Genomic DNA, 23,385 nt, shown 5'->3' with positions numbered 1-23,385 from the left:
TTTAAGGTTTAACAGAAGATCGGTAATCAAAATCAACATTTTGTAAGATCAAAATAATTAAAGTGACTTGATGTATAGATAAAAGTAAACAACAACAATAATACTACAACAACGTGTAAGTTTGAATTAGAACTTTTCATCGGCAAAAATTCAAAATTACTTAGTTAAGACGTTTGAAGTCGAAATTCAAATCAATGTTATATGTGTTGAATAATTTTATTAGTCTTTGTCAACTCGTATGAGTGATATTTAAAACAATTATATAATAATGTTTAAATATTTGTTAAGATTGGTCATAATCAAAGAAGTTGTGGATGAAGGAACATACTTGATTTTAGGGAAATGGAACATAGTTGTGATCAAACCTTACTTGGTCATAACAAATGAATCTAAAATCGTTGCAAAATAATGATACAAATTTAATAGAATCCAAAAAATTCTAATTTTCAATCAAACTTAAATTTTACCTTACATTCCTCCAAATTCGGTGGAAATCAAAAACATTTTCATTTACAATTGATTCGATAAATATGACTAACTCATTAGTCATTGTCCTACTTTAAGTTCCTCCAAATTCATTAGATATCAAACACACTTTCATTTACAATTGATTCGATGAACATGGCTGACTTGTATCCTACTTTAAATTCCTCCAAATTCATTGGAAATCAAACACATTTTCATTTACAATTGATTCGATAAACATGGCTCTGACTCGTTATCATACTTTAAATTCCTCCAAATTCATTGGAAATCAACCACACTTTCATTTACAATTGATTTGATAAACATTAACTACTCATTATTCTACTCTAAATCTAAATATGAATATATATGATAATAATAAATACTCGTAAAGTATAATCTTGGCCCAAGCCCAAAAAATAAACTGGGTGAAATTGGGATGTTTATTTTTACCATTTTCGGCTTGGGTAGTCCAACTTCAAACGGGTCATATTCGCCCAAAACAGTCCGATACATTCGTTTCCGGTGCTGAATTTACAGCATTTACGTTCGATCATCGTCTTCTTCGCTCAAATCCCTACCCTGCAATCAAGTGTACATCCTTGCTCAAGGTATCATATTTCGCTGCTCTTCCCTGTGTGATTAAACAGCTGAAATAGTATTCGGCACACTGTGTTGAGTCATTCTCTTGTCCTTCTCGTTTGATTTCTTCAGTTTTAGGTTTAGGGTTCCTTTGTTTATACTGATTTGTAGGACTTAAAATAGGATATGGAACATCATAATGGTTACTCTTTTAACTTTCTCGATTTGTAGTTTAAGGTTTCTTGGTGTATGCTGCTGATTTGCAAGAGTTGAAATAAGATCTGGAACACTGAATTCATATTTGTTCCATTTCCCCATTGTTCTTCAAATTTACCCGATCAATTGAGTTATATTATTATTATTATTCCATTTATACGAATATGAGATATACTCAAAGTGCATCACACTCTTGTTGTTCTTCAATAGGATAAAAGTGTTAGCGACCCAATACCCAATTCAATAACAAATTAACAATTCACAATTTAGAAATTATGGTGAAAATCTGGAGTATAACTTAATTTTTGTCTTAAAGAGAAAGAATGACGAGGCAATAAAACAAATTCTTTCTCTTTAATAGTGTAAGTAAAATATTGAGCATGAGGTAAAACTAAACATAGATCAAGATGAAGTGATTGTTTGGTAAAAACGAGGGGGGTTGTATTCACACACTCATAGATGTTAACTGAAGTATGAGTGTCCTTACCTTGTTAGTATCTTTGAATCTTTGTATCCACATATCAAACAATTTTATTATTTGGCAAAATTTGAAACTTAAATTACTTATTCGCTCATTGTCATAAACACTAATCACATATTGTGCTTGTTCTTAACTTATAGTTGTTTAGGAAAAAAAAAGATCTAGTTAAGTAAATGTTTATTTATTTTGGGATTTAAATCACTTCAAATCAATTTCACTATTTATATATATTCCACATCAATACTAATTACTAAGTGGTTGTTGGTTTAAAGAAAAGTGAGTTTTGGCTGTAATGTATGTCTGATTTATATATATTTTTATTCTTTTGTCATAAAAATTACAAAAGGTGGAGGCTATGGCTGGCCATGATGATTCTGGAAAGAAATCAAATGAAAATGAGATACCAACTTTTAATGTGGAAAATATGCAAAGCAACATGAAAGTCATATACTACAGGTCAGTTTTCTTACTTTGATTTGATTTTTTGCAATTTAGATTTTACTTAATTTTGTGATGCTTTTTATCTTACCTAGTGTTTAAATGTCCACAAATCAATAATCTACCCTGAGCTGAGTTATTACTTAATTATTTGTGGGTTTTTTTTTATTTTCTTTTCTTCATGAGGTGTAATGTTATATAAACTTATATTATAATTATAAATTATGTTTACTTATATAGTAATATTTAATAATGCTAATCTTTTTAAGAAAATTGTAAACTTCAATTAAATTATTTCTTTTTCTAAAAATAACTAAAATTATTTTGTATTATAATTATAATTAATTAATTATATTTCAAGATTTTATAATGTTTGTATCTGGCGGAATTGGATTTCAAGATTCCATTCCATGGCTTGTTTGGCTGCAAAGAAGATGATGGAATTGAATTCTGGATACTTCAAATGAAGGAATTTGTTGTTTCTTGGATTAATGGATCTTGCACATAAATAGCAACATATTTTCATTGATTTGTTTATTATAGCATCCTATTGTTATTTCTTCCTATTACATCATTGTACCATGAAATATCTATCTAATCATAACACTTTCATCCATAATCTCATATACAAAGCAATTTTCGTTGCTAAATCTTTCAGAGTCTAATGTTCTTATAAGAAACAAATTGAACATACAATGCCTATATTTGGGTATTTTTCATCAAATTACAATGCCTTAATAAGAAAAAAATTGCAAGAAGTACAATACTATAATAGAAAGAAACAAAAGTAGGATTTCATAATACACAAACAAATTACACCTACAATGCTATTTTGTACATTTTACTCTAGATATTTGATTTTTACATCACAAGATTGCTTACTTTTGTGTGTTATGATTATTTATTATATAAATAAAGTATTGAGAAATATTTTTTTTATATTGTTTTGGTGAATGAATTTATGATATTTATGAAATGATGCAGTCGGACATTCATGTCAATCATTGGTGGAGTGATTGCTGGAATTTTGGGGTTCACAGGCCTCATGGGATTTGTCATCTATTTACTTGTCATGGCTATAACCTCCCTTTGTCTAACAGCCAAGGCTGGTTTCTCTATCCACTCATATTTTGACACCTGGAATCGGATCCTACTCGACGGCTTTCTAGGCGGCCTTTTGGTAATTTTTCTCATATCCTTCTTTGCCTTTTGCATTTCTTGTTATACTGGACAAGCTTTCGAGGGCTATATTTGATGATCAGGGTCTCGAGGGCATTTATGTCTTTTTCACATACAAGATTTCGATGGTGATAGGAAATCCCTGTCCCATCTTTTTTTCAGTGAGACAAAAGTTTGCCATTTTTGTCACACTGTCATCAGTACAATCTCTTCTGTCATGTCATCAGTACAATCTGTTAGATTGTATATTAACCGGAAAACAATCTCTTTTTGCAGTCTTTCGTGCTGTTCTGGACGTATCCTTTTATTCATGCTTTCTTTATTATTATTGTATTACATACTCCCCATAAAAATCTATTTTTTGAAGTATATGATAAGTATGAAGAGAATATATGTTTTTTTTTTTTTTTGATAAACATAATTGTTTTTATAAAAAGTTCTCAATCGTGCAAGAATAGTTTAAAATTTTGACCAAATGGGGGACAGGACTTAATAATCTAATAAGCTATCTATGAGTTTTTCTCTTTTACATAATACACAGAGTCATAGAATTGAATTTGTTTTCCATTTTAAGTCCTAACTTTTTACAATTTTGATTTTATCTTTTTTTTTTTCCTTTAAATGTGTCCAAGACTCATTTTCCTAAATACTTTTAAATGTCGTTTATATAATTATAAAAATACATATAATGTGAAAAAAAGGAACAACTCGTTTTTTGACCAATTAAGAGAATTTTGTAGATAATGATCCGAATCTTTTTTTTTTATCAAATCAAGTCAGGAGGTTGTAAAACATTTTGAATATATTTTGGATAACTTTGGAAGTGTTTGACCTGTTTCTTTTTAGCATTCTTGTATATGTTTTTTTTTAAAAACCATCTATGATTACCTTGACATGATAAAAGATTTGCTTATGATATCGTGCATATCTTTTAAATAATTCGAACTGGAACACACAAAGCAAGTTTGGTTACTGGTGATGTTGCTTGACAAATGAAGTAACAAAAAGAAGGGGATTGAAGGTTTACGATGTATTTCAATTTTTGGATATTTTAATGAAAGTTTATATATGTTTTAAAGACCAAGATGTGATTTTGAAGAGGGATATGATAAGGTTTTTAGCAGTTTTGTATACTTATGCATTTTGTTTTCCTGTGACAAAATGGACATGTTGGGTGACTGGTCTAGCAAACATTTAGTGTTTTTATTATTATAACAAAAGATACGGGATGCATCCGTGTGGTTTCCCAAAATAGGTGTAGCACTTGGTCCTTGTAGTTTCAAAAACTTGGCTACCTTTATCTTGGGTAGGCCAACTGGCTTACATGGCTTCTCACATTAGCTGAATGCTTCTAAATGCTTACGTGGCTTGCCACATGGACACCGATCTTTTATCTCACATTGACAATTTACCTTCTCTATTGTCGATCTCGTTCCCAATTTCTTTGAACAAATTACACGCATGGTCCTTTAGCTTTATAGTTTTTCCCTGATATGGTCCCTACGAAACTTTTTTCCCTGAGATGGTCCCTACGGAGTAAACTTTGCACACAAAAAGTCCTTATGACTAACTTTGTTAAAAGATCCTGTTAAGTATATGTGAAAAGACGAAAATGCCCTTTGTTTTTATTTTTTTTATATTTCTTTTAATATGTTGTTAAGTTGAAATAAAAAATAGGTCTTCTCTCTCTCTCTCTCTCTCTCTCTCTTTCTCTCTCTCTCTCTCTCTCTCTTTTCTCTCTCTCTCTCTCTCTCTCTCTCTCTCTCTCTCTCTCTCTCTCTCTCGTTATATCACTCCTTCTTTCTCTACCCTCACCTGTCTCCCTTTCCCGTTTTTATTCACCACCGGCCAAGGAAAAGGCTGCCAACCACTGGAACTACCCTTTCCTTCCTCTTTCTGTCGCAATCCAACTCCACAAACACTCCCTACAGCTGTTGTTATCCCCCTTGATCTCTGAAGCCCTGCCAGAAGCCTTGGTCGCCGAAAAAATGAACTAGAAGAAGGAGGCGGTTGCCTCAGATCTGGCCCCCTCCACCTCCTTCTCCAGTCGAGTAACATCATCCCAAACACCATATGTTTCTATTTTGCTCGATCCCCACCTCCCCTTCTCCTTGCGTTCTATTGTCTGACAAAGAAAGAATAATCGATGAGGGAGCTACCGAAGCAGCCCGTTGCTAGCACCGCCGTCGATGCAAAAACCACCAGTTGCCACCTTTCCCTCTGCCTACTCTGATCGACAAAACCACCAGCGACCATTCCTTCCATTTTCTCAACGGCTCCTTGACCCTTCGATCCAGCTGCTTCCTTTTCTCCTCAATTGGTGGTCGCCGACGACAAGAAAAGAACCACAAAGGGTTGTCGGAGGTCTGCTGCTCCTCCTCGCGATCTGCTTGACCACCGGAGCTTCCCAATTGTCGCTTTCCATTTGTGTTTCTTTTTCTATGTCTCCGATCAGACTAAACGAGGAGCATTTCCCCAACATTTGTGTTGCCAGATCTCTAGTGGATCTACAATCGATGCCTGAGCTAAGGATGAAGAAGAGAGAAAGAGAGAGAGAGAGAGAGAGAGAGAGAGAGAGAGAGAGAGACCATTCGTGTACAAAAAAACAAAGGGTATTTTTGTCATTTACAATTAATTAACAGAATCCATTAACACAGTTAGTCATAAGGGCCTTTTACGTGCAAGGTTTGCTCCGGAAGGAGCATCTCAGGGAAAAAAGTTTCGTAAGGATCATATCACGGAAAAACTATAAAGCTAAAGGACCATCCGTGTAATTTGTTCAATTTCTTTAGCACCTGCAATGCAAACAAATCTCTCTCATTCTCCCTCATTTAGCCACCGTATCAACTATGATTTGAAGAAGAGTTCTTCAAATCTTTGGTAAAAAAAATCTCAACTATAGACACAGACGCCTCCTTACCTTGTATTTTTACATGAGTTCAAAAAGGGATTTAAGACGAAAATTAGCGTTTTCTGAATCTGAGGTAAACACTCAACTTTGTGTTCATAAACAATAATATTTAAAACAAAAACATAAACAAAACACTTCATTTGTCTAGACATCATTTATACCGACTAAGACTGTAACAACCCAAATTTGACAGAAAATTTCAACTTTTATACATATAAAAATCAACAACAATTGTTTCCAAAATAATTCCATTACATAGCCATAGTGTTTCAAAAGACCAGAGTATCAAAAACTAGATGTGAAAATATTGGAGAATGTATGTTATGCCATCAAGCCGGGCTCTTGCCCTTAGAACCAGAAGTACCTGAAACATCCACCAAAACTGTAAGCACACGCTTAGTGAGGTTCCCAAAACACACAAACATAAAATCACATAATATCATGCACACATACATATAAGTTTGTCATTGACTCCCTCCATGGTTTTCATTGGAATGCTATGGGCTACCCCCATGGTCTTATATCCCCGAGCCATAGGCTCCTCCCATGGTCTTGTCAAATGTCATGGGCTCCTCCCATGGTCTACACATAAGTCCACATATAGATAAAATAGCAAACAATTACATACTCCAATACAAATCATCTCATAACCATTAATGGACCGACATTGCTGTCTTCGACCCATGAGTGTAGTGAGAAGACTCACCTGAATATTGAATGATAGCTGACTAGGTCCCGACTCCGAATATCAGCTCTACTCAACCCCTAAACATAAACAATTCGTTAAATGCAACTCAAAATGCCTCAAAACCCCTTATAAGTAAAACTTGGTCAAAGATTAAAGTCAAAGTCAAAGTCAACGGTCCGAGTTGACCCAACACGCCGAGTTGTCCTTTAACTCGTCGTGTTTCTCCATTAACCTCACAGATCGGGAAAAATCTTATCAACTAGCCGAGTTAGCCAGAAATCCAACAACTTAATGCATTAAGCTGTTTCCATCGAATCTAGGAACTCCAAATCTTAGATCTCCTCCAAAATGATGTCTAGAAGGGTAAAGTTTCCAACTTTACCCTTAGGAACCACCACAATGAGTCAAACCCAAACCTTAGACTCAGTAGAGTGAGGCTTGACCCATTAAACCCTTAAACTCCAAAGGCATAGACCCAAAATGCAGATCTGGCATCCAAAGGGTTCAAGATGGGCTAATAAAGGACTTATTGCATGAATTGGACCTAGAACTTAGAAAAACTTGCAACTTTAAGCCAAATGAGGCCATAAAATGGTCAGATCTAACATAACAACCCCTAGAACACTTAACTTCTTGGACAACCCAACCATGAGCCCAAAATCAAGATAAAACCCAAAACAAAGAGATCTAGATGATAAAAAGCAAGGTATAAACTTGATACCTCCAAGAGACTGCAACAAGTGGGGAGATTAAGTCTTCCCTCCAAGCTTTACACCTCCAACTTCCAAGCTTCTTCAAAAGAGCACAAAATATCAACACTCAAGGCCCTCTACAATCTCATACACTCACAAAAGATGATATTGTAACGCCCGTAGATCTAGGCTAGTCAATTTAAGGACAGTGAGTGTCAAAAATGACTTTTTTGGGGAAAGATTATTTAGAAGGAGTAATCTTAACTAAGATGTAGTTTATGTTACGAGATTTCCGAATATATAAAAAACGTCGAAATCCGAGTTATAACGAAGAAGTTATGACCTGTCGAAGTTTCGCGACAAAACCGGCACGACACAGCGCGACGTAAATAGTGAATTTACGTTAGAGCGATATTTATCCAAAACAATCTAAATGAGAATTGAAGATCTCATCGCTAGTAGTGCAACGACGGAAAGACGGACGAAAACGGACGACAGACGAAGGAGTTATGAGTTTATAACGGAGTTTTCCTGTCCCGGCCTACTAAAAATAATATATAAGTAATATAATTATAATATATTAAAAATAAAGCCAAAATTAGCCAATGTAGTCTAAACGAGAGTTGTAGAGCATAATCTCACCTTCGCATCGATATAAAGAATGTCGAAAACGGAGTTTGTATGCGAATGTTATGAATTTCTGAAGTTCGGGGCGCGAAACCCCAAAACTGTCAGATACCACGACGTGGCAAGCAGTGCCACAACGTGGCCAGTCTTCTGACACCTCCGGGAGTCCCCCAGATGCAACTTGCGATGACGCATGCAGTGACGACCAAGCCCACGACGTGGAAAAAGGTGCCACGACGTGGCAAGGGCAGATTTTGCCCTATAAATAGATTTGAAGGGCCAGCCGAGTTTGGTTGCTCATTCTCTCATCTCTCACCTGTATTGCATCGATTTACGTGCAAAGAAATATCCCCGAAGCCCCGGTATCAACCCCGAGACCCGAAGCAAGTCTTGAAGTCCGAAGATCCCGAGAAGTAAAGAGTTTCCGAGCCGAAGCTCTTCCCACGAGAAAGCCGGTGTGTGAAGTAATTCCGGTTTCAACGAAGAATATCTACTTCTACAAGCTGTAGTGTTGTCCGATCATCTTCTGATCAAGTGAGTGTATAGTCCCTTTCATAAACACAATTTTAATACAAGTATTGTTTGAATGTATTAAGTGTATGTTTTGGGTGAGTGTGTGGTCACTTTCTTCTAACACATAAATATTAAGTATTTGCTATGAAATACGTGCTATGTGTTTATATATTGTTGTTTATTTGAGATGTTGGTGGAATGGATGAACTATATAGGTTTTAATGAGTTAAACTGTATATGTATTTTATATCTACAAATATGTTGGGTATGACATGGGTAGATGAGATCTGTGAGTATGGATCAGATCAAGAGGTTAGTTTTAGATCCGTGAGTAGGGATCAGATCAAGAGGCTAGTTTTAGATCGGTTAGTATGGATTAGACCAAGAGGTTAGTTTTAGATCTGGGAGTATGGATCAGGTAAAGAGATAAACTTGCTATTAGTCCGGGAGTATGGATTAAAACTAAGTTAATTGTCCCTAGCCCGGGAGTATGGATTGGGCAAAGTTATAGATCCGGGAGTATGGATCAGATATGGATTAAGACTAAGTTAATTGTCTCTAGTCTGGGAGTATGGATTGGGCACAGTTATAGATCCGGGAGTATGGATCAGATATGGATTAAGACTAAGTTAATTGTCCCTAGTCCGGGAGTATGGATTGGGCACAGTTATAGATCTGGGAGTATGGATCAGATCAGGATTAAGGTATAGTTAATTGTCCCTATTCCGGGAGTATGGATTGGGCACAATTATTGATCAAGGAGTATGGATCAGATCAGGAGGTTAGTTTTAGATCCGTGAGTATGGATCAGGTAGTTTTAGATCCGTGAGTATGGATCAGGGGATAAGGTTAGTTTTAGATCCGTGAGTATGGATCGGGTGAAAAGGTTAGTTTTAGATCCGTGAGTAGGGATCAGGTAAAGAGGAAAATTTTAGATACGAGAGTTTAGATCGTGTCGTTGTGAGGATCGATGGGGTGGGATAAGAGTTGTCTTTATATGGTGAAAATGTACAAGTTTGAATGTTCTATATTTATAAATATATGATATAACATTGTGGGATGAAAACCCTATATGCTCACCAGGCTCCCAAGCCTGACCTAGTTTTCTTTGTATCACAAGTATCGATACAAAGACATATTTCACAGAGAGATTTAAAGGGGATATAAATCATTGGTGTAATTAAATGTAAGTTCTGTTTATGCTTATATGTCTGTATCGGAACATGACATCCCGATGTTTTATTATTAAATGAAAATACATTCTCGTTGAGAAATGTTTTGATAAGTTATTATCATATCTTGTTTTGGGAACAAATTCCGCAACCGTTTTCTTTAAACGATTACTCTGATTTATAAAACAAAGCATAAACAAATCGGTCTTTTCTGACCGTGAAATTGGGGATGTCATAGATACACTCTATTTAGGGTTTCCGGACAGAGGAGGCTGGTAAGGAGGCCAACCAAGGGACTTAAGGCCTTTAAATAGGGTGCAACATCCTCAAAATTAGGGTTTCCTTCACAGTCGCCAACTCGTCGAGTGGGAACACCTCGACTCGCCGAGATGGTTCATTAATTTTCGCGGCCAAAACCCTCTCGACACGCCGAGTTGAAGCTTCCAACTCGTCGAGTCCCAAAGGAAATTATAAACAATTGGAGAAATAAACTTATACCGGAACCAAGAGTTACAAAGATTTACACTGTAAAGCTTCAAGATTCCAAAAATAAATAAATAAATAAATTTAAACCCTAAGAACATTCATGAAAAAACCATTATAAACCATAAAGTTTCATCATTTTTTAAAATTGTGTAGCATCTTCTTCCTCCTCTCCAATCATTCATTAAGAACCTACACCATATTCACCAACTCAACAACGATATGTGGATCATTATCGATGCATTAATTGAGTTTACATTCTGATATGATCCAACTGACTTAGAGAAAAGCTAGCAAACATGAGGTATATTTGTATATATTTGTATATATTTTTATTTTATCTTGGTCCTTCCACATATCATGTTTGACTGCTAACATGAGGTAGTTGTTGAACAAAATTCTTGTCATTTTTTGTTAATGATGATGATAGTGGGTTAATTCTTTTTGAACTTCTAGTAAAATTAACCTTTATTTGATTGATTATACAGAGTAAAGGCAATATATAATTGATAGGTTATTTGATACAACTTTTATTAGTCCTTTGGACTTTCAACAACACAAACATGATTGTTGAAGAGCACAACACATAGCTTGTGTTGCATATTGAGGAGGAGATTAAAAAAGACGGAGAAAGAGAGTCAATTCTTTGTGTTAATAAATTTGATGGCGGAGGTGGTGGTTGCGGTGGCAGTGACGATTGGTGGCAGAAGAGATGTCAGAAGGGTGGAGATGGTGGCGGAGGTGGAGGTGGCAGTAGCGATTGGTGACAATGAATATGTTTTATGTATATGTTTGAAGTTAAAGTATATGTTTTATATTTATTATTTTAATATATACATGTCATATTTGCATTTTATGAAAGACCAGATATTTCCAACTCAACAAATCTCTTATCAGCGGTAATAATAATGTTTTTTAAAAAGTTTAAAAACTTTAATAATATAATATACAAAAAAATGATATATGAAGCAGTGAGCTGATATGATAGAAAAATGTCTGTCAAATTGTTGGGTCTACATCAAATAGATTGAAAATGTTTTCTAATGAAGACCTATGTATAGATGATGTTATTCTTCCCAAAGAATCAAATGCAGTGTTATGCCAAGAAAATCTAGATAAGGTGGAACAAATGCATCACCTTTTTTTTTTTTGAAAATGAAGGAAAGCAGCAGACTATTCAGGAATCTCCTAGCTTTGCTGCAGACAGAGCGAGAAGAGAGGATATCTTTTATCCTGTTGCATGAAGGCTTTCATTGAAGAATCGAAAGAATCTACCGAGTCTAGGGCTGAAAAAGAGGGGGGGGGGGGGGGGGGGGGGGGGGCTTAATGCAGAGACAAGACAACTGAGGATAGTGACTTTCTCCTGTAATGACTTCCTCCTTTTTTTGATCCGCGGGAGGTTCAATTAAGGTTGCTGTTTAAATGAGTGAAGTTCTTGAATTCTAATTAAACTTGGTTTTGAACCTACGACATCAGGTTTTGGAGACCTGAGACCCACGTTCGGTATAAACAAAATGAAAATTGTTACATTCCCAAATTTTGTTCTCTAGCTTTTACAAACAAAACTAATGTAATTCTTTACATGTCATCCTAAAAATAAAATGTGCAACTTTGGGAAACAAATACGTCATCTATAATACAACTATTTTGTCGACTTCCACTAATTGTTGTTAAAAACCCTAATGTTTTCATTAAATCGTTGACGAAGAAATAAACATGTTCATTTCTTTAAATAACACAAGCCTTCTTCCCTGCCGACAACAACAAAAAAATATGTCAGTAGAAATAATAATAAAAAGCCATCAAATAGAAAAATACAAAACAAAAATATTCGTTTAAAACTTAAATAAATAAAGCAAAATGGAAAGAACGCGTAATTAAGTCAATGACGCGTTGCGTTAGTGAAGGGCTATCGATTCATGGACAACGTGGGATGTCGAATTACCATACAACACAAATTGGCTTTCGGTATCCAAAGGGCAAAACTGTAAAATCTCATATTCCTCCATAGAAGCGTTTTTTAGGCTTTTTTTTAACCAATTTCATTTTGTATATGAGATTTTTGTATTACAAAGGTACTTCTAATTTTGCAATTGGTTTGCTTCTTTATAAAATAAAATTTACGAAAAAGGTCCATATACTAAGCACGAATTCGAATTTAGTCCCTAATTTTTTCAAAACTTCATTTTCACTCATTTCTTCATCAAAATTCAAAAACATATGTAATTGTATCAAACGTTAAAAGTCAAAAACAAACCCTCAATACTTTATTCGATGAGATCTATCCACCCAAATACTTCCTATTAAATCCAAAAATCTTCCATTTTTCTAAATATTCTTAAAACACTTTATCCAAACATGTGTAGATGTTAAAATATAAAAATCGCAACAAAATTAGATCGAGAATAATAATACAAATATGATGAACAAAGAAAGTCATTGCTAAAATGTGAGAAAAACACTAAACATTATCCAACGATACACATCAAGGAAAACATAAGAGTGTCCTAAATCATCTAAAAGTTACATAAAATTAAACATAAAAAAAGTAGCAAACTTTTCTTTTGTTTTTTTGTTCCTAAAAATAACCCCATTGTGACACTATGCAAACCCTGATAGATATAACTGCACCATGAAAAGTTACATGAAAATATATGGTAGTAAACAAGATGATCCACCAACCATAATATAAAGTTTTTAACATAAACCCTAGAGAGATAGAGAGAGAAAGAGATGGACCTATGTATCCATGATCATCATCATCATCATCATAGATCCCAAGAAACCAAACTATCTCTTGGATGGTCTATCATCATCATCATCGTCATCACCATCATCATCATCATCAGATTCATCATCATCTTTAGTTGACCTTTTTCGCTTCGGTGGGGCTTCCGTTTTTCCAACTTGTTCATCATCATCTTCTTCTTCTTCTTCAAATTCATCTTCTTCCGCTCCATTTTCTTCGGGTTCAAAATCACTTGCATCTTCTTCATCTTCCGGGTTAGCCACGGGTCGAACCAAGTATTCGGTCCCCATATCCTCCTGTAAACCAGATTGAATAATTTGAGTTAGTTGAATAAACTACTGTTAAATTGGTAAAAATGTAAAATTTACACAAATATCTAATTATCGATAACATAAAAGTGGACATGTACAATTTGATAAGTTTCATGCCAAAAACCTGTAAGAAGCAGAACGCCAAAACAGAAACACATATTGGGAATTATATTGTTTGCTACATGAACGGAATCATTACAGATCAATCATGACGTATACAGTCAGAGTAAAAAAACTGAAACAGTCAAAATCACAAACGGTTTTGACAGAAAATAATCAGATCTGAAATTTTATTACAGAAAACAAAGCAAATTTAAAACAAGATTGCTTGAAATGAAGCATGAAAGCAAATTTAGATAATATTTAAAGAGCGTCAGTAAAATAATATCAATAAGAACAGATCTATCACTGGCAAAAAAAAAACATGGATCTGTGTAATTTTTGGAAGATAAATTGATAAAAACCACAAGAAACATAGAGATAAAGTGAGGTTTTTGACTCGTAGTAACAACTGACAGAAATAATAATTAAACTCGAATTATAAAAATTAAAAAAGGTAATTTGTCTATACGCTAGATTGCAGATACAGGCAAATAATCATCAGATCTGAGCTAAAATTTTCACAGAATTATCAACTAAGATATGATTTACTCAAAGTAATAAGCTAACTAATTCAAACAAAATAGTCAAAGTGAAGATAAATATTACCTCCTCTTGTTCACCTTCCTCATCGTCATCGTCGTCGTCGCTATCTTCTCCGTCGTCATCATCGTCGTCGTCTCCATCATCGTCTTCATCCTCTTCGTCCTCGTCCTCGTCGTCATCGTCGGCTTCTACCGGCTGAGCCGGTGGACCACTGCCAGAGCTTTGGAAAACCTCCTGCACATCATCGTCGTCGTCTTCTTCCTCCTCCTCTTCGTCGGCGTCATCATCATCTTCGTCGTCGTCCTCGCCGTCGTCTTCTTCAACTTCAACTTCACTATCAATTTCTTCGGTATCATCCACAACGATTTCTTCAACCTTGTTCTCACCTTCGAACTCCAACTCTTCTTCGATCAACATCTTCATCTTTGCCGAAAATTCACAGCAAATTTTTTGTCAGAATTGGGGGAGATAGACGGTGATGAGAGAGAGAGAGGGAGACTAGAGGGGGTTCTTCGTTCTTCAGAGTAGCTACACGCAACGCGTAATCTGGACCGTTGAATGTTTGCTTGACGCGGATTAATGACGTGGAACTTCATCCAACGGCTAATATGAACCGTTAACCTTGCGGCGCCTCTGTATTACGGGCTCACGTGTTTCGCGCGTGATATAGCCTAGGGTTTTCATCGGAATCATCTCTTGCCTTGAGGTACCAACAAAGGGGTAGTGTTGTCAATTTACATCCTTAACCTGATAAGTGATAAAGCAATATTCAGTAGCATCACTTTTGGGCCGTTTATAGTAAGAGCCCATATTTGCCTTGTAAAAATTAACATTCCTTTTTACACAAAGTATAAACTTTGAATTTTACAAAGTCCTAGAACAAATTTTCATATTTATTTATCGGAACATTTTCAAAAACTATTATAACTTTAATTATTTATTTGAAAATTCGTTATTTCATTTTATTTTTTCGAAAAAAAAAATCAATTATTTTATTAAAATTTTATAGGAAACATATGTATTTAAAACTTAAACATCAATTTATAAGAAAAATATTATTTTCCATAAAGTAAATTTTTTTTAAACGATTCGGCTATTGACTAAAATCAGAATAATATCAAAGTTAATTTTTCAGTTTTAATTTCTTCTTTTTATTATTATTATTATTTAATCCAACTTTAGTTATCATTTTTTTAGTTTCAACCATGTTTAACTGGATTTAAACAATCTCCCTTATATTCTTTGTTTGGTAATTTAATTAATAGTTTTGATTTTCTAAACACAAATCATACATGAGTGTTCGATACCTAATATATATTAGCTATATTATTATTACATGATTATGTACACTACCTAATGTAACAGCCTGGTTGTGATAAACCAATTAATAACTTTAAAAGTTGTTGATGAATCCACACATCAAGTTTTTAGTGTCCCTGGCGAGAAACAACTTAATTTCTTTAAATTATTTAATCATTTGTTATTCGATTTTTTGTGGGTTTTCTGGTGAAAAGTTAATTTTTTGTTTTGTAGGCAAACACATTGTGTTCGACTCTGTTACGCGACATGTTTTTTTGGGCGAAAACAAGCTGCATGCTTTATTTATTTTTATTATGGTTTATGTTTGTTTTGCAGATAGTTTATGTCCCGATGATTCACTTCTAAAGTAATACCTCTATTCAACAAGCTCGAGCAAGAATTTCACAAAACAACAAAGACAACAAAATGAAGATAGCAGCCAAGAAGAAAGCGAAGACGGAAGGATGACGGATACTGCAAATCCATTGTTATAATACTAATACACAAGCCGTACGAGAGATGGGATTGGACGAGGTCTAGTTCGCCCAGCACTATCGTTGACTACAAATTTTGGGCTCAAGGGTCAATTCCTCCAATTATTAAAAGAAACATATTTTTCCGGTAAAGACCATGAAAACGTGCACAAGCATGTGGACGAAGTGATCGAAACTACCAACTACTTCTAGTTACAAAATACTCTGTGGTAATGATACAAGTGTTTCTGATCACACTTAAAGACACTACAAATCAAAGGGTTAAATCTTTCCGTCCACATCAATTACCATACGGGATGATTTAAAATCTAAATTTATTCAACAATTTAGTCCACTATTAATTAAAAATAGCGAAGATGAAGATCCAGAACATGCAACTACCAGATGACAAAACACTTTACAAAACTTGTGTTCGATACAAAGAGATGCTCAAAAATTGTCCGCACACGCTCATCAAGTGATGCAAACTTTTTATAATGGGATCAATGTGTGTACTCAATAATTAGTTAGACTCACAATAGGGTACATGACCAATCATACAAGTACCCTCCTTGGAGAATAGTTCCTGCTCGGTCCGGGATAGCCCAACCACAAAGGGTCATTCCGAATGACCCAACTAGAATCCTGGTTCGGAATATTGTATATGATCGAACCTCTGAAGATGAAGAAGGGAATCTACACAATAGAAGAAGCAATGTTTTAAAAACCGGTTGGACCGTGAATCGGAGAAGGGAGCGGTTCAACTATCATCGGTTTTATGTGGATTTCTAAACCGGATTGAACCGGTCGGTTTTTAGAAAAACCCGGTTGAACCGGTCAAAATATATAGCAATTGAACCGCTTAAACCAAATAAAAACACATGGAAAAGAACAATTTTCATAATAAACTTTAGTGAATTTTTTCAAATCTATATAGTTTTCTCTAAATAAAAACATATGATAAATGTTATAAAGTTTTTAATGTATTTGGAGTGATCTACAACTTATTTATATGTATACGAGTTTATAACCCGTGGGAACCACGGTTACAAACTTAATTAAACTTTAATATTAAAAACTCAAAATTATTAATCACTTATTTTAAATAAATTATTCATTAAGAGATTTTTTAGTTATATAAAATTATAATCATTGCTTTAAATAAATATGTATAATTATATCACTTTATAATTTGTGTTAATTTTATTTAATTTTCATTCTAATGTTATTAATTTAATATAATTAGAGTGGAAAATTTGAAATTTGAAATTTGAAATATGCATTAATTATGAGCCTAATATGGTGACACATGTTAAAAGAAGAATAAAACTATTCTTTTATTAGAATATGGATTTTTAATGTTTGAACATGTAAACGTCAAACTCATGATTTATATATTTATGTATAGGAAAATAGAAAAAAAAATATGAAAATTATAGAAACCGGTTAACCCGCCGGTCGAACCGGTTGAACCGGAAACCGGTCACTATACCGGTTCAACTAAAAAACCGGTTTTTAAAACATTGTGAAGAAGTGATTAACAAAACCAATGTATTCACAATCAATGCCAACAAGATACATGATGTAATATGGATACAATCTTGAAATAAAGATCATTGTCTATATCTTGTAGTTGAGTATCGTATTACAATTCTCTTTGTACACAAATTTTGTTTCTAGTAGAAAAAAAAAAAGCAATCAAGGATATTATTTCGGAATGCATTCGCTCTTATGGAGTAGGCAAAAATCAACTAAATTTGATTATAAAACACTCAAATTTTGATTCAAGTAGACAAAAAAAAGGACTCGAGGATATTATTTCGGAAGGCATTCGCTCTTATAGAGTACTCAAAAATCAACAAAATTTGATTATAAAACATTCAAGAATATGGATTTCTTTTTTCTCGAAGTACCAAGATTATCACTGTGGAATTGATTAGAAACTAATCACCGAACTTATTAAACATACGATTAATAGAAAATACTAAAATACACCAATTCAAGTCACTATATAGTTATCGTATAACATTGAAAATTGTTAGAAAAGAATCCATCACAACAAGATACGTTTTGTCGTTTCTTCTCTTTTTGTATTTTTAAGAAATATGATGATCTACATATAAAGAAACTATAAGTATAATAATTAAAAGAATTATTTGCAACGAAGTCTTTGACTTGTAGGCTATCCCTATATATATTATTAGAAGGCACATGAAAGAGAAAGGTCGAGAAGGTCAAATGGAAAAGCAAGTGAAAATGGTATTATTGCTTAGTTTATGGATCTGATTCACATGTATTTGATCCAATTCCAAATATGAATGAATTATAACCCAACATCACCATATGGTCTCTGGTCACCCAGGTTGTTTCGGAGGGGGTGTGGGGGGTGGGGTATCCCATGCCATGCCTAGGTCTCGGAAGGTCCATGAGGGTCAATTATACCACAATATTTAGTTTATCAAATATTTATTTGCTATCTTTGTATATTAATTATTTTGAAAATAATAATGTTAAGTCTTCTTGCTCGTGTTATACCGATGAGACTGAGCTGAAGATGACTCTATATACTTACACGAGTTATTTTTGATGATGATGATAAGAAGCACATGAATGCCTTTTACATAGACGAGAGGTCGATAGCAAGTCAGTGTCCTTGTTTTATCTTTTTTGGATGGGACAAAAAATAACATTTTTGTCCGATTAATCTGTTTTAGTTCAAGTCCAATACAATACAACCCAGAACAAGCTTTTATTTATTTATTTATTTATTTTTATCCTTATATCATGCCATGTCTTAGGTAACAAACTGACTTAATTATCTTTACCAAAAGAAACCATACTTGTGAAATTAGTACCTAATGAATGCAATATCTTTAATCAGATACGTATGGGCGACATGAATGAGTCTGTTAGTCGACCGTTGAGGGGTATAAATGTAATTTTGCATCACTTCTCAATTATTTCAAAGTCTATCCAAAATAAGTCCATACCCAATTTATGCAAAATATCATACCAAAATCCTCGATTATCTATGAATGCTCATCCATATGCACATGCATGTCTTAAGAATCACATACTTCCTTGTACCAATTTGTCCGGATGCAAAAAAAATCCCTTTTGCTGAAAATAATATTGGCAACATCAATTATTTATAATGATGATAATAAAAAAATAAGTAAAGTTAGACAAAATATTTTTCCTAAAAGGGAAAAGAGACAAAGGGTGTAGTTGTCATTTTACATTAAATAGACTTCTTCATAGTTATGAATATAGCATCATATAACTATTTGTCTAATAATAATTCCCCAAAACACCCTTCGAGCCGGTGTTTGTTGCCCTTTCAAAAAGAACAAATAAAGAAGGGTATAATTGTCTTTTTAAGAAAAACAAATAGCATCATGTAACTATTTGTCTAATAATAATTCCCCAAAACACCCTTCGAGCCGGTGTTTGTTGCTCTTTCAAAAAGAACAAGAAAAGAAGGGTATAATTGTCTTTTTAAAAAAAACAAATAGCATCATGTAACTATTTGTCTAATAATAATTCCCCAAAACACCCTTGGAGCCACCCTTGGAGCCACAGTGTTGCTCTTTCAAAAAGAATAGAAAAAGAAGGGTATAATTGTCTTTTTAAGAAAAACAAACCTATCTCTCTCTCACAATCACTCATAAACTCTCACACATGTTTTGATGCATCACTAAGCAAATAATTAAGAAGCAAATCTGAATCTTATAAGTGGGATATTAAAAATTTGAACTCAACTGATTTACATAGATATCAGATCTCGATTTTTGTTGAGTACAATACATATTATTTAACTTGTTAATTACAAAACAAAAAGACCTAACTCAACTCCAGCTAAATTGCCGATTTCTCATCTCTACATAATTAAAAAAAAAAAAAAAAAAAAAAACCCTGTTCTATTAGCACAATTAGAATAAGTACAAAAACTATCCTTTAAACTAAATTTTGTTACACAAACAATACTTAACAGAACCAGACTAAATTGTAGTACTGGACCGGAGGAAACTGAAACTTTCGCAATTTTTTGACGATGAGGAGGACATTAACGTCTTTTTGCACAAAACACAGACCGCAACGAGTCCATGTTACCCCTTTTTGGGTGCCACAAAAATCATAATTTTGCCTACTGATTCTCAGTCCAGCTGTTCTGTTCTTTCATGTCATATATCGCATAACAAATAACGCGTTACTATACACATGGTACAACATTGTTGTCACAGGCATTGCCACATGGAGTCTACCTTTTTGTTTTTTTTTTTTTTTTTTATTTAGCTACTGTTTTGTTTTCTCTTGTCTTGCATAACACTAGACGAAAGTACTTTCCTGCTAACAAAACCTGAACCGGGAATCTTTTGAAAAAAACTGCAAAATACAAAGAAAAAAAAAAATTAATTTCCTTCCAATAACAAGCATGTATTTATATCATAAAGAAAATATAAAATGGTTTGCATACCTTGAAGATTTAGAATCGGGTAGAATGGAATCACTAGCGGATGGATTGAGTTGTTCTTGTGTAAATACTAAACCATTTTCGTTTGTTTGAGCTGTTTGAGGAGAACCCTGAGAAGTTACACTCGAATTTTGGCATGAAATTCCTGAAAAAACATAATGTAAAGTTTTTTCTTAATGGACAAATATAAAAACAATAAGATATTCCTGGTGTTTATTTTTTATTTTTGAATAATGGTGAAAGTATGAAGATAGAAAGAGGGATAATGATAACCATTAAGGTGTAATTTATTACCTTGGTGGAATATCATTAGAAAGAAGATGATTGTAAAGATCATGGCAAACAAGCTACCACTGATTGATGATGAAGATGAAGCTTTTAATGCTTTCTTGTGCTTGAGTGCTTTCATCCTCTCGATTCTTGCCCTTTTCATCATGGCAAGTTCAGCAAGCTCTTTGATAAGCTTCTGATCAGCAGCATCTAAAGAAAAGCCTCTAGGTGGACGTGGTGGTTTAGGTGGTTTTTTAGCACTTGAACACGACTTTTTACGTTTCTCTTTCCCCATTTTCTTCATTGTCGAATCTCCTTCTATCTTTGAGTCGATTACCACATTCACATTTAATGGATCGACATTCAATTGGTCACATAATCTGGTGGAAATGAAATCGTTTCTTGCTAGATTTTCATCAGATTGGGGATTAGGGATTCGTTCTTCAATGGTGCCACTCTCGAGATCAACGATAAAATCTTCGTCAATAGGAGGACGATGTTCCATTACAACTTTAATTTCCAAGTAAACATAAACAAAATTTATGTTGATTTGTAATTCAAATCTCTGTTCGATGATGAAATCCTGAAAACAAAATAGATCGAGCTGATTAGATTATTGCATCTCATCGATTGTACTTCATTTATATAAACTAAAACCTAAGGATGTGAGCTAAATTTAATCACAAAGCAAATGCCATAATTGTTTGTAGATGAAGCAAAAGTAACCAAGTAGAGGTGACATTGTTCAACACGGTGAGTTGAAAACTTTAAAATGCCAAAACAAAGAAATCAAACCAAAACACGTATAGAATATTCGAAAAGTGTAGAAGTTTTTAAGCAAGTATGAACTTAGAAGTCAATAAAATTGAGCTTAAATTGCTAGCTGTAATGCACAAAACAAAAGCAAAAAATGTCAAACAATTAGTGTATACAAAGTAATGAATGATTAAACAGAAGCTTAGAGAGAAATCAAGACAAAATTGCGTAGAACTGAACCTAAATCTTAAGAAACAGCAACGTATAGATGAATTCAGACACGATTATACGAAAATCTTGATAGCAAATTCATCTCTGAACAATAATAATAATAATAATAATAATAATAATATGAGGGGGAGTACCTTAATTGAAGGCCCTAGATCCAAAATTTAGAGTGAAATCAAAGGATCTCTCTCCTCAATTATACACAGAAAATCAATCAGAGAGCGATGGTACGTAATTTTGAAAGGGGGAGACATTATATATAGGGTAATTTTAAATGCAAGAAAGAAAACTTAAATCCACGGACTCTGATACCACCATCAGTTATGAATAAAATATTAATATTCTTAATATATTTATATTTTCAATTCACACCCTTTAAATTTTATCAAAAGTTTCAAATTTTACTTTTTATTCTCTAAAATTCTAACTACATGCCAACTTAATGTGTTAAAATATATACCGAAAGTTAGAGTACATTAAACTTATAAAAACAATATTTTGGAAAAATGTCAACGAACCCTTTTTCTTATTATTTCTAGACGATGAGTCGATGATGAGTAGGGGTGTTCGTTTGGATCACGGGCAGAGGATGCTTAGGGGCAGGAGGGGTTGTGGCCCCCCTGTTTTTTTTTTTTTTTTTGCCTATAACTGGTCCTATCCCAATAGTTTTAATACACGTTAGACCTTAAAATAAAAGAGATGGACTGCAACCCCCCTGCTCTTTGATGTACTCCGACTCTCAATCCCTTGCTCGGTCTTTTGATGCTTCATCATTCGTTCGGTTCTCCAACTTACCATTTGTCGCCTCTCCATTTCCTTATATGCTTCTTATGCTTCTTGTTCTAAAGATATCTCTCTGTCTCTTTTGTTTGTATCTATGTGACATTTAAAGCCACACCACACCTTAAAGTTACAATCATCGAATCATCTTAAAAGAATTAAATACTTGATCAACAATCATAACTTGTCGCTTGTACTGATAGGTTTTGTTTATCAGTGTTTGTATCTAGATGAAAGTTTTTGAGAAATCTCATGGTTTTGCTCTTTCTCCACACCCTAAAAATACAAATAGTATCAGAGATTGTTTTAAGTATTAAAGTTTCATATAGATGCAAAATAGGTAAAGTAATAAAGTATGTTGTTGTTCCCCATAATTTGCCCTAATTATTTACCTTAGTAAAACCTTCAGATGCTCTTTGGATTTGAAACGGGAATGACATCTCTTCACTTATTATGAGACTTAATTTTGTTGCCAAAAAATGGAATACTTCTTATAATTCAGAGAATTTTATTTGGGGTAAAAAATGTTCTGAAGGTCTCTCTTGTTTGTATCTATAATGATTGTTCATCTTTATTTTTTAGTCTCATTGTTGTGATTTGAAGGGGCTGAAAAATAGACAGGAACCTGTGACAAATTATGTTTGGTTTAATGAGATAGTGTTGATGTGTAGATGGAAGATTGGTAATTAGATTATTATAAAAAACATTAGTAGCAAAATTATTATTAGAATCTAGCATGATTTGTTTGACTGTAGAATTTCTTTACAACAATGTCCAATTCTTTATTTTCCCTTCACTCCCTACATATTCTTGCAGGTTAAGATATATTATTAGGTTCTATTCATTGGTTTTCTATTTATCATTTCTTCCCTTGACTGTATGAAGGCTTTCTTTCTCCATTAACTCGAAAAGAAACTAACACCTTATAAATCATACAATATCATGAGGAGAAA

General features: G+C 33.7%; 3 protein-coding genes across 6 annotated transcripts; 1 reads left to right on the top strand and 2 right to left on the bottom strand.

Annotated features, from left to right (window-relative positions):
• Positions 1-923: 923 nt before the first annotated feature.
• On the top strand, positions 924-4,613 carry LOC145057756 (uncharacterized). The gene is made up of 5 exons (XM_079005643.1): positions 924-1,076; positions 2,091-2,200; positions 3,167-3,362; positions 3,638-3,657; positions 4,266-4,613. Exons 2-5 carry the CDS (start codon positions 2,100-2,102, stop codon positions 4,294-4,296), a joined length of 348 nt encoding a protein of 115 aa, XP_078861769.1. The 5' UTR covers positions 924-1,076; positions 2,091-2,099; the 3' UTR covers positions 4,297-4,613.
• A 7,340-nt stretch (positions 4,614-11,953) lies between these two features.
• LOC145057754 (uncharacterized) lies at positions 11,954-14,751 on the bottom strand. Of its 3 annotated transcripts, none has more exons than XR_013686180.1 (3): positions 14,216-14,751; positions 13,187-13,492; positions 11,954-12,198 (listed from the first exon to the last, which is right to left on the bottom strand). XR_013686180.1 is itself a non-coding variant. In XM_079005642.1 (2 exons), the coding sequence occupies exons 1-2, from the start codon at positions 14,573-14,575 to the stop codon at positions 13,238-13,240; spliced, it is 615 nt and encodes a 204-aa protein (XP_078861768.1). In that variant the 5' UTR covers positions 14,576-14,750; the 3' UTR covers positions 12,871-13,237. The 3 variants fall into 3 exon arrangements, 1 of the variants encoding a protein (XP_078861768.1); XR_013686179.1 differs by lacking the exon at positions 11,954-12,198 and adding an exon at positions 12,871-13,072; XM_079005642.1 differs by lacking the exon at positions 11,954-12,198 and having other exon boundaries at positions 12,871-13,492; positions 14,216-14,750.
• Positions 14,752-19,622: 4,871 nt separating this feature from the next.
• On the bottom strand, positions 19,623-21,934 carry LOC145057753 (uncharacterized). Of its 2 annotated transcripts, none has more exons than XM_079005640.1 (4): positions 21,790-21,934; positions 20,693-21,251; positions 20,402-20,543; positions 19,623-20,310 (listed from the first exon to the last, which is right to left on the bottom strand). In XM_079005640.1, the coding sequence occupies exons 2-4, from the start codon at positions 21,171-21,173 to the stop codon at positions 20,217-20,219; spliced, it is 717 nt and encodes a 238-aa protein (XP_078861766.1). In that variant the 5' UTR covers positions 21,174-21,251; positions 21,790-21,934; the 3' UTR covers positions 19,623-20,216. The 2 variants fall into 2 exon arrangements, with proteins under 2 accessions (XP_078861766.1, XP_078861767.1); XM_079005641.1 differs by lacking the exon at positions 21,790-21,934 and adding an exon at positions 21,665-21,731.
• Between the last annotated feature and the right edge of the window lie 1,451 nt (positions 21,935-23,385).

The sequence above is a fragment of the Lactuca serriola genome, chromosome 6, assembly GCF_051521515.1.
Source record: "Lactuca serriola cultivar US96UC23 chromosome 6, Lser_US96UC23_V15, whole genome shotgun sequence".
Classification (NCBI taxonomy): domain Eukaryota; kingdom Viridiplantae; phylum Streptophyta; class Magnoliopsida; order Asterales; family Asteraceae; genus Lactuca; species Lactuca serriola.
This window is presented reverse-complemented; position numbering and strand designations above follow the sequence as displayed.